Genomic DNA, 12244 nt, shown 5'->3' with positions numbered 1-12244 from the left:
AAGAGAAAACCATAAAAGATTGGTTCATCTGAATTAACAGGTGAATCTGGTGTCCACTTTTCTGAACTAAACAAAACATTAAATTCAAATTGGCAAAGTGATTCTGGAGAGCAATAGACATTGATACAATGGAAATAAAAATTGGGAATGATATAATACAGGCTACTGATTCGCTATCACCCACTTTACAGTATTGCACAAAGTCAAAATTACCCCCAATGTATGCAGTGCACTGTAACTTTACAGTGCTTTAAGTCAAAGGAGCATTATCTTCATGAAAAAGCATTTGACAAAATGTTTTTTTTTTGCATGTGCCCTCCTCCTATCTGGCAGGTTTAATAGTTGATGCTTTGAATTTTGCCACAAACATTGTCAAGTGGCAATTTAAGTGACTTTAGATGATATTTGCTCATTTTACCAGACTTTCCTAAGAGGTCTAATGAAAATCTCAGTTTTGAATTGGGACATTTGACTGGTTTGTAGAATTAACTTTCTACAAACTCTTCAAGGTACTAAATTATTATATGGATATCAGGTATGATTCTATAGGGTTGAGGAAAAAGAGTAGATTAAATTATATGTAAAGGTTGAGAGCCATAATTGGCTTGAAATTCTCTACTTTAAAAGAAAAGCTTTATGTTCAAAACAGTGCATTGTTACCAAGTAATTGGTTGTGCAGTCCTTTTAAGAATTCTGACAGTATTTTCTTTAGCTTTTCTTTACACCAAAGAACAAACCTGATTAAAAACTCTAATAGTTATGTGTTGATTCTTTTAATGGAAAAAATGTGTTTGGAAATGTTAGAATGTATCTTTGCTGCTGCAAAAGCTGATTTAAAAGCTGTTGTGGCTTCTTATAATATTGTTCAATTTCTGTAAGTCAACCAGTTGGATGACAGTTCTTTATATGAGGCTGCACAATGCAGTAAATACTGTTAAATACCAGGAACCTGAAAACTGAGCTTGCTTTGGTCTTCATTTTGCCTGGTGATAATAACATGATACTATACTGTAGATATAAATAATGCCAACAAAAGTACTAATTAACCTCCTTGGTGACAGCATGGGGGTAACATGATCTAACAGCACAGATGCTGATTCATGGAGGCTTCTTAATTTTGCAGTTTTTGTTTTGGAGGCATTAACTATTGCTGCAGCAATAGTTCCAGCAGCGAGCACCCTTCAGGTAACCCTGAATAGTCATTCTTCACGTATGAGCCTAGACTACATGTGTTGACATGGCATTCGACCTTGGAGAGTGTTGTTGATGAGCTCAATTCTGTCCTCGGGTGATCCAGTTCTGAACACGGACTGCTAGATAAAGATAAAAAATTTACACCCTGATTTTTTTTCCTCCACTCGAGCCCGGAGCAATCGAGGTCATTTCAGATCTTGGCACAGGCCAGCCATCTGTGAACTTTTGGTTTAGTGCTGCATTGCGTTGTGTGTTTACTCGTTAGGCCATGACTAGGCTTATTGATGTAGTGTTTGCAGGCCAGCACCTTCAAAAATGTAGATTTCTGTCATCTGTTGCAGATGCTTGGGTTTTCCAACAATCTTTCCAAAGGCCATTAAGAAAGTTTGAGAGAATTTGTTTTTTTTCAGGATTAGGCATTTGTGAAGCTAAATTGATCCTGCTGCTGCAAAAGCCTCTCCAAACAAGTGAGACAATCCAGTGAATGTGGACCCTCACTCACTGTAAAACTGGCGAACAGAGACACCTGGATCCCACCTGGGTTAATTCGCTTCCCAGCTCAATTCAGGGACAAGCATGTTGGCAGGGCCAACTGCATTCTCTCCCACAAGACTTCCAGTTACGGCACTAACCCCCATGCCACCAGGCGACCAGAAAAATGGATTTATGGCCACTGGGAGTGGTTGCCCAATTGCTACTGAACAATTGTGGAAAATGTAGGCAGACTAGACTAGCAGATTTCAAATACACCTGCCAGAGTACCACCAGCAGCTGTGGAAAATTCAATTTTAAATTTAATACAAAATAAAATTTGCCACAGAAGACTATTGGAATGCTATCTGGGATTATGGTGATGGAACTTACATTGAGGTATAGAAAATAGCCATGCAATTTTGCAAAAGGATATTTGTTAAAACAACAGGACCATCTGAACCTAAAATTGTTCCAACTGGACCAAGTTTCACTGTTCATGAATAAATCCATTATGCCCAGTTCAGTTGATCTCCGGTTCAGAAATAATTTCGGATTTCATAACTAGCATAATTGCAGAAAAGTGGATTTCAGAAAAACAACCAAGACTTTGTGAATCAGGATCACAAGTGACCTTTCATCTGGGCTTGAAAGGAGCAAGCCATGCAGTGATGCATTTTAGCCTGCCAAGAAATCTCTCAGAACACTAATTTGTAAAATTGTCGCACCTCCCAGTTCATTGCATAATGGTGGGCTAGAGATTTTAATGCAAGTTCTTTTTCCTTTTTTTCATACAAACTTAGAAAATTGATGGGTAGGAAAAGACAATCTGGTCCATCAAGCCTGCCCCACACCATGATGGCCGGACCATCATGGCTAAGCACTTTTTCCTTCCCCCAATCTCCCCCATCCGCCCCACACAGCCACCCGCACCCACCGCCGGAGCCATGTAATCTCCTGAGACGGACAACATCTAGAAAAAACCCAGGGCCAATAAGGGAAAAAATACTCTGTAAAATTCCTCTCTGACCCCCTCAGGTGATCAAAACCAGTCCAGGAGATCACATGGACCAAGTGTTATCTATAAAGACACTTACCTTCTATATGATGCAATCTCTGCCCCAATTAGGAACCAGTCCAGCTCCCTTTTGAAGGCACGCAGAGAATCAGCACCCACCACACCATCCAGCAATGTATTCCAGAGCCTCCCAATTCTCTGGAAAAGAAGAACTGCCTAACATCCAGTCTATTCCTACTCTTCCATAGTTTAAATTCATGTCCCCTGGTCCTCCCCAATCTGCTAAAATGGAATAATCTATCAATAGGGACGCTATCCAGCCCATTAATTAATTTATAGACCTCTATCAGGTCACCTCTAAGTCTGTGCTGTTGTAAAGTAAATAGACTAAGGTCCTTTAGCCTATCTGAGTAGCTGAGGTTCTTTAAGCTAGGAATCATTCTTGGAGCTCTCCTCTGGACCTGTTCCACGGTCACTATATCATCCACCATATGGCGTAACCAAAACTGGGCACAGTATTCTAGATGCGGTCTGACCAGCGACCTGTATAGTGTCAAAATAGTGTCCTTTGATTTATACTGAATGGTTCTATTAATACAACCCAATACCTTGTTAGCTCTCGCTACAGTTTGACTGCATTGGTCATGAACCTTTAGTGCACAATAACACCAAGATCTTTTCGTCGCTCAGCCTCATTCAGTATTGTTCCCTGCAAATGATATGTGTATCCTGTGTTGGCCCTGCCAACATGCATGGCACTACATTTATCTAAATTAAACACCATTTGCCAATGTGTGGTCCATTCTCCTAACACATCTTAATCTTTTTGGATTTGATTGCACTCTTCTAGTGGCTTAATCCTTGCACAGATTTTGGTGTCACCTGCAAACTTACTTATCATACTCCCACACCACTCTCCAGGTCATTAATAAAGACTGTGAAGAGTAGTGGGCCTAGGACCGATCCCTGGGGGACACCACTAGTAACATGTCTCCAAGCTGAACCACATCCGTTAACTACAACTTTCTGGCTGCGGGATTGGAGCCAATTCCTAATCCAGCTTTTCAAATTTCTACTGATACCACAAGATTCTATCTTGTGAAGTAACCTAGTATGAGGTACCTTATCAAAGGTTTTCTGAAAGTCCAGGTAGACAATGTCTATCGGATTACCCTCATCCACTACCCGAGTAACTTCCTCAAAAAACTCTATCAAATCTGTTCGGCACAACCTATTTTTTCGGATGCGGTCTTGAGAATTTCTAATGGCCTCTTCCCTTTCCCAGTGATCATAAAGGGCATCTCTTACAATCCCTTCTAGTATCGTCCCAATAGTGGATGTCAGGCTGATAGGCCTGTATTTCCCCGACTCTGATTTGTCCCCTTTTTTGAAAATAGGAACTACATGAGCTAGCTTCCAGTCTCAGGGAACTTTTAATCACCCTTGGATAAATATTATCCGGAGCTGGAACCCGATCAACTTTGAGCTTTCCTAACCTACCGAAGAGGACATTACTATCTATTTTAATAATAATGCGATTTAATACTAAGCACCGCTCATCTGGAACGGAAACATCATCTACAGGAGTATAGACTGATGGAAAATAGTCATTTAGCAACTCTGCCACAACTTGAGAATCAGTTTAAATCTGCCCTACAGTATCCTTTAGTGGCCCTATATAGTCTTTTATGGTCTTCTGACTGCTGACATAGCTAAATTATTTGAGGCTCCTGGAATTGAAGCTATCTCTGTATACTGAAGATCAATCTCACATCGCACTCTGTCAGTGCAAACATTTCCATTGTTTTATTTGAGCTGATATTTCCAAAGAATGCTGGGAAAGTACCAGGTAAAGAGATATCCTTATTGTCTTCTGTGGAAAATTTGAAAATTACAGTTACACAAAGACAAGGAAAACTGGTTAATATATTTTGTTAAAATATTTTTATATCCTGAAGTAGTGTATCCTGCAGTCCTGTCAGAACAATGAGGGTTTTGATTGTTGCTGGCTGGATTCAGACTGATGAGATATGCAAATATACATATGGAAATCAAAACAATGGAATTAGCTGTTACTTGTATCCATATGATTCATATCAATTGGTGTTAATTATATTCAGGTGGTGCATATCAACTGGAGAATCTCTTGTATCCATTTATCCGAGAGCTTATTTAGGGTGAGGTGTGGGTATTGTGGATCTCTGTGAATAAAGGCTTGGAAGCAACTGAAGACCAGGCTCTAGTATTCTATCCCTCACTACTTGGCTAACCAATTTATTACATTAGCTACAAACACAAATGATTTTGTCATTGTCAAATTAAAGGAATGAATGTAGCACTCTTTGCCAGCCTTAAGCCTGATGCATACAAGCAAGAGTGTTTGGATATTTATGCGTGGTAATGTATAGCAGTAGATGGATATTAGATCAGCTCAGAATACCTTGACCAATTAAAATAATAACCAAGCACTTCGAGGGAAGATATCTTAGTTTAAAAAGTAATACTTAATACCTCGGAATCACCGGAGGGCTTAGAAACCTTATCCAGCTTAACCATGGTTGGTGAAATGTTCTCTCATTTAGTATGAAAATAGACTATTTTCTGTTTTAAATAAAGTTAGCGGTACTTAGTAATCTACAATCTTCACTTCAACCTATGTCATTCTGGTTTCCATTTCTCCCTGGTTTGAACTTAACTTGCTGCCTATTTGGCCTCTGCCAGTCAGATATAGATAAATTCCTGTAAGCAGGAAGAGCCTTCCGGTATCTCTTTTTTCGCTATATCCTTCCATTGGCTCTGGCTGGTTGTTCTTATAGTATCTTGGCTTCACATGAAGAAACCAAAACCCAACAACAAATAGCACCACTTACTGGTTTGAAAAAATCACTAGCAAAAAAAAATCAACAAATTAAAGCATCCAAGCCAAGACTGCTCCAGGCAGTTGATTCATCCTTCGTTAGTGCTCTCTCACCGTCTGAGTAGGTCGTTTGTGTGGCATGACAATGTAGCTTGATGTATGAAAATAGCCATTTGATGCTTATCCACCAACAGTTTGTAACCTGAAGTACTGAGCCTTTTATAACCTGAGGTTATGCAATTCCAGTTCGAAGAGCTTCTGTTGCTTTGAGAATTCAAATTGATGTCCTTGATTTAAAGTTGGACAAGAAAATATGTAAAGAAAATGCTTTTTTTAAATGTAAGGCTCTTAAAGTCCTCAGCAGAGGCTCTGGTTGATGTATTTTGAATCTCATGTGCCAATTCAGGACCACTTGGTAGAATTCATTCCATTAACTATAACGGGGAAGTAATGGAAATTAATCACAAAGGACCGCAGAAATTTATGTTAGGCATGTTGCAAAAGTCAGACTAAAAGGTTCTTTTGTACTTTTCAGGCTTTTTAATGGACTCAATGGTGTTCAAATTAAGAATAATGGGGACATGTCCATGCTTACATTTTTTAATGTCTCTGAAGAGGATTACGGAAACTACACCTGTGTGGCATCGAACAAACTTGGCACCTCAAATACAAGCGTCCTCCTCTTTGGTAGGTACCCGCAGTGCGGCCTGGTAATCACGTAAGATATTTGACTATCTACTGAAATTTTCAAAGGATGTAGGTTTAAACCACAGTAGAGGTGGTTTTAATTATTAGGAGATGGACACTAACATTAATACTTCATCCCAAGTATAGGACATCTCTTGTCCTTCCTCACACTAGTCAAGAGGCCTCACCTAGAGACCACTAATTTACTCTCCTGCTCCTCCGGTAAGCTGTATTGTGAAGATACTGTAGTGGTGACTTTGCATCTAAATACAGTTGATACCTCGTGTGGGGACATTCCTGGATGTTTTTTTCAGGCGCTGAATGATTTCCAATGGAATTAAATCCTTAATGTTAGATTTTTGTTGATCAGCTGATGAATTGAATAATTGATTGCATTTTTACCAGCGTACTTTACAAATGGATATTACAAATAACTGCACTTTGAACCTGTTTTCGCTCCAGTTTAACCATGCCTGTAGACATAGAGCCAGTGATTTATATGTAGTGTATTTAACATAACTGTATTGTGCCTTATATTACAAGATGATTTGTTTTTATGAATTGAATTCCATTGGAACAAAGTTTTTTTTCTTCCCATTGAATGAGAGAGTTTTATGAAGTGAACTAATTGTTTCGCTCACTGTTTTATCCTAAAGCAGACTAAGAAACTAACCTTTATTAAATTGAAAACATTCCTGAAATGATACAGGCTACTCAACAATTGCATCCATTGATGTTTTTTCCTCACCATCATCTAGTTCTTCGGGAAGTTTAATTGTAATGTATGCTGTGTCTGTTATCCCGATAACTGAGTTCTTGAGTCCCACTGTAAAATGCTGTACAGAAATGGGTATATATTGCTTATTACTCTTGCTATTCTTTCTAATGGATTCACTAACATTTTTATATCATGCAGACCCCCTTTCATCCAGCTAGGCCATTAGATCTGGAAAACTGTAAAAGCAATGTTTTAAATTTAAACTTGAGAATATTAATAATATACAGGCCAACGTGACTGCAAAAAAAGCCTCAGTATCTCTAAAATCAGATTCAGTTGAACATTCATTGAAGGGGCAATTTAGGATTGTTTTTAATGTTCTTTCCCTTCCTTCCCCAAACTAGAAAATCAGCCTCTTGAACACGTGTCTATGTGGGTGGTGGTTTGAAAGGTGAATGCTAATTTGATCCATGAAAGTTGAAGTATTCATTTAATTCTAAACATATCGATAAACACCTTCATCTACTTGAAGAAATTGAAAAATAATTACCTTATTTTAGTTTTAAAATCAATATCTCAAATAAATTGTCCATTAAAGGCTGAAATGATCATTCTCTGTGCGACATGATTCCACACAGTCAAAACTTAGAAGAACACACTCCTTGTGGATACAGTTCCAATTTTGCATAAGTTGAGTCTATGTGGACAAGCTTTCAAAATCCAATTTTACAAATTGGCACCTGAAGCAATTTCTTTTATTGATACATATTAAAAAGTATATTTTTTTCTTCCCACATAATTCTTGCTTGTCAGTACTGACCTCTGTTGCAATTGGTTATTCATACAGCAGCCATATTTTTATTCCTGATTCATTTCCCGATTATTTCTCCTATTTACCAACTACTAGGCACAGCAGATGACATTTGACAAATTACCCCGACTGGGGATATAGCCTGTCTACATATACTGTAATCACAATAGCATTGTGGTTTAATCTACTCTCTGACCCTATTCCAGGATACAACCCAGACACCGTGGCCTCATCACAAGGCATGTTCTTTGACACTGCTTCATATTACCAGTGCTGTAATTCAGAGGTTTTTTTCCTCTTACTGCTTGAAGCAACAAATTTAATTTTGAATTCATGACTGGCTATAAAGTTCTTGCTGCTTATTGAGCACCATGTTTATCAACAGCATCAGATTGTTGGAGTGATTTTTCTATCTGCTATTTTGACAGCAAGAATCTGCTGCACACCAAGTCTGCTGGCAAGAAAGTAGTCAACATATGGCCCTGAAAGGAGACCTACTCTACTGTGACTCTTGGGATTGTGGTAGTCTTTCTGCCCCAGAAATACAAATCTTAGCAAGTCAATAAATGTTTCGGTTTGCAGTTTGATGAAGGAGCAGATAAAACTCTCTTTGGTCCGGTACATTTCACTCATTCTAGTTGATGAAATTTAGCATTTTAATTAATACATAATCATTATGCAAATGTGATTAATAATTGTAAATTTAGAAAGGTACAGGGATAATCCAGGATCTGAAAGATTAATACTTTTGAGGACTGAAAATCTAAAAGAAAACTTCAGATTCCAGACAGTTTTTATTTTACTGCAACCAACTAATTATGTGATTTTTGGTCTCAGAATTAATTCATTTTTTACCTGGTTAAAAATATGTTTTCAAAATAAATGTTTTCTATTTGCTGAGAACAGCCATTTACTGGTTTGGAGAGACTGTTAGCAATTTTCTGTTAGTATAGATGACGTCACAATTATTGGGACTGACTGATATAGCATGGTAGTCTGATACCTGTGCTCCTGCTGACTAGTGAAACTATCGTACTTATCAGAAGTGAACACACCTAATTGTGCTGCAGCAAAATCTTGAAGCTATGGAGGAAAATTATTTTTAATTTTTTTTTTAAAAATCTGCCTTTACTTGCCAATGCGACATGTCCATCCTTGACAATAAATTAATTTCCATAAAAATGCATTACTTCTGTTGTGCCCTAGGCTGTGTATAAAGCCATTTCCTCAAGCTTTTTGCTTTAAAACTTAAAGTGTTGCACTGGGAGCTTTGCCTTGCAAAATTTACTCTGCATATTTTTAATGCCCCTAGTTTAAATTTGGGTAAACCCTATCAATACGAGAAAAACCATAATGGGGTAGAATTTCCTGATCTCTACCCATAACTTTGGTCGAAGTTCAGTGGAAACACCAGAGAAACAGTGTAAACATTGTTTACGTTGTTTCTGCTGGGTGTCCATTGATCTTCCACCAAAATTATGGCAGGAGATCAAAGAGCTTCCATGGAGATTCTACCTCAATGAGTTTAAAAATTGATTAGCATCTTTCCTTTAACTTTCCTCAGAATTTTCCAGCATTCCCATTCCACAACAACAATAGTCGGTTAAAATGAGATTTTTCATCTGTGATTGGATAGTCCCAATGTCTAGGGATTCCTGTGATTGGATAATCCCAATGTCAAGGAATTTCTGTGATTGGATAATCCCAATGTCTAGGACTCTCTGTGATTGGATAATCCCAATGTCTTGGCATCCTAATTGTTTCTTTTGATCACCAGTTTTTTCAGTTACAATTGTACTTGCTAATTCACATACTTGGGTTTCTGTATTATGAATGGTATTTATCCAATAACTTAATTATTTGTTAAACCTGAATAGCTGCCAATTGACTCGTTTGTGTCCCATCTGACCTTTCACCGTGCCAGGTGAGATAGCTCGGTGTTAAGAAGCAGGTGACTAAACCGGCTTTTTGTTTAGCGTCATTGTAGGGACTTGGAGGTTGATAACGGTGGAGGTTGATCATGGTGAAGGTTGTAAAAGCTATCACCCTGTTAGAAATCAAAAGTAAACATCATTGTACTGAAAAAAATATGATGTGGAGATGCCGGTGATGGACTGGGGTTGACAATTGTAAACAATTTTACAACACCAAGTTATAGTCCAGCAATTTTATTTTAAATTCACAAGCTTTCGGAGATTTTCTCCGAAAGCTTGTGAATTTAAAATAAAATTGCTGGACTATAACTTGGTGTTGTAAAATTGTTTACAATTGAAAAAAATATAGCAGCAAAGTAACTGAAAAGCCCCTCCTCCCTCGTGCTGCTCAGCTGTTTAAAGCAGAGTGTGCTGTTTAATGTATTATAACTACCTGGTGTTTTCAACTCTGATCTTGGGTGCAAATAGAGTTCCAATTTATCATAGGGAATATATTTTATGTGGAGGAGGCTAGAAAGAAATTGGGAATAGGAGATCATTCATGCTAATGTATCAACATTTTAACGTACTTTGCATAATTAGATCCAAAGAGGTAAGCGCATTCAACTTTTTTTCTGCCACATTGCTCTCGCCCACTGCAAAATACAGTACAAAGGAAAAACTGACATTTAGTACTGAAGCCAAATTTTACTCTCATAATCCTAAAAAAGGCACTGTCTGAAGAAGCCCCAAATGAAAATAAAAGTCAAAGCAACTTAGAAAAAAATATTGCTGTTCTTCTAGTGATAATCCTGAGGCTATGCACTCTTGTTATCAATTTGCCAACCGTGGAAATGGTCTTTCATTGTTTCCCGTCTAAAAATCTTTCATAATCTTGAAAGCCTCTATTAGATCCTCCCTTAATCTTTTCCGCTCAGTAAAAAAAAATCCCCAATTTTGTACATTTTTCTTTCATATCAGTAACCTCTTATTCTCTCTCTAACTTTTCTTTCCTGGTTTCCTGAAGGTACATCGCTCCATATTCCCCAAGCTTACTATTGAGACTGCTTTGCCCCTTCATTATATTTATTCTTTGCCCTTCCCACTAATACTGTTTAAAATTTGCTCCACCCCTGCCTCACTAATTTAAATATCCCCAATTGTTCTATTTACCATTGCTGCAAGCAGTTTGGTATCAGTTCAGTTCGGGTAATGTCCATCCCATTTATAAAGTTCACCCCTGCTCCAGAACTTGTCTCAATGCCAGAAAAAAGGTGATGTATTGATGTGTCTAATCTGCTTCTACTTAATTAAACTAACATATGGCACTGGGAGTAATCCTGAGTTTACTGCACTTGAGGTCCTGCTTTTTAATTTAACATATAATTCCTCAAACCTCCTTTGCAAGACCTCCATTCTGTTCTTCACTATGTCATTAGTTCCAGCATGAACCACCACTTCGTGGTACTCACCCAACTTTTCCAGAATCTTCTCCACCTGTTCTGCTGTGTCCCGTATCCGGGGACCGAGGAGGCATTCGGGCCTCCGGGTCATGGTGGTAAAAAAAAAATCTTCTAATGATAGAATCCACCATGATTGCCTGATCTCTTCTATCCCCTGCATAGCCACATGTTCCATGGTTTCGCCCATGATTTCCCTTCCCGGTGTCACCATCCTTGTCTTTATGATAGGTATGTAGTGCTGCATACCTATCACACAACTTCTGATCCCCAGGAGTTTATCGCTGGAGAAAACATTTCTGTGAATTCTCACACTTTAAAAAGCCTTGTCAATTTGACATTTCTACTTCTATGTGTACTTTAACCAGCAATGTGACATTCTTATTTGGTGACAACAGGGTGCTGTCTCTCCAAATCACGCAATGGCTGCTCTCAGTGAGTGAAATACATCCACTTTACATGTTACTCCTGTATACATAGCAAGTTAAAAACAAGTTGGTGCCTGGTGCCAGGAAATTCAGTGTATTGCATTGAAGTTACTTGAAATTTAGATTTTTCCATGAAGGGTTCAGGGCTTCAGAGAATTACAGTAATTCTGGGATTGCAAATCTGTTATAATATTTTCCTCATACATAGAGTCATAGAATATTCCAACACAGAAACAGGCCATCAAGTTTCCATTGGCGATCTTCTGTATGTGAGCCATATCATCTAATTCTCTTTTAAAAGTGCTTATGGATTCTACTTCAACAATGATTTGTGGCAGAAAATTCCACATTCTTAACCACTTTTTCTGTAAATAAATGTTTCTAACCTCCCCTTCAGTTCTTTTTGTGATTCTCTTCAGCTTGTGCTTTCTCATTACCATCTCACCAACTAGCGAAAATAATCTATCAATTTTTACCTTGTGAGAACTCTTCACAATCATGAAGACTTCTAACAGGTGACTCCTCAACTCCACTGAAAGTAGCCCTAATTTCTCAAGTCTGTCAGCATAACTGTAACCCCTTATCCCTGTGATAACATCCCAGTGGAATCTATGCTGCACCATTTTCATTGCTTTTATATCCTTCCCATAACGTGGCTGCCCAAAACTATTATTTCAACTGCAGCTT

General features: G+C 38.1%; 1 protein-coding gene across 5 annotated transcripts in view; it reads left to right on the top strand.

Annotated features, from left to right (window-relative positions):
- The window catches only part of opcml (opioid binding protein/cell adhesion molecule-like), an 859132-nt gene that overhangs the window by 811032 nt on the left and 35856 nt on the right, over positions 1-12244 (top strand). For all 5 annotated transcript variants that reach the window (XM_067971042.1, XM_067971041.1, XM_067971039.1 and 2 more), the window contains one exon: positions 6076-6227. In XM_067971042.1, the coding sequence (XP_067827143.1) occupies positions 6076-6227 (152 nt within the window). The remainder of the gene's footprint in view (positions 1-6075; positions 6228-12244) is intronic.

Source organism: Heptranchias perlo, chromosome 33, assembly GCF_035084215.1.
Source record: "Heptranchias perlo isolate sHepPer1 chromosome 33, sHepPer1.hap1, whole genome shotgun sequence".
NCBI lineage: Eukaryota > Metazoa > Chordata > Chondrichthyes > Hexanchiformes > Hexanchidae > Heptranchias > Heptranchias perlo.
The sequence above is the reverse complement of the archived record's forward strand: the minus strand, read 5'-3'. Positions and strand labels throughout refer to the sequence as shown.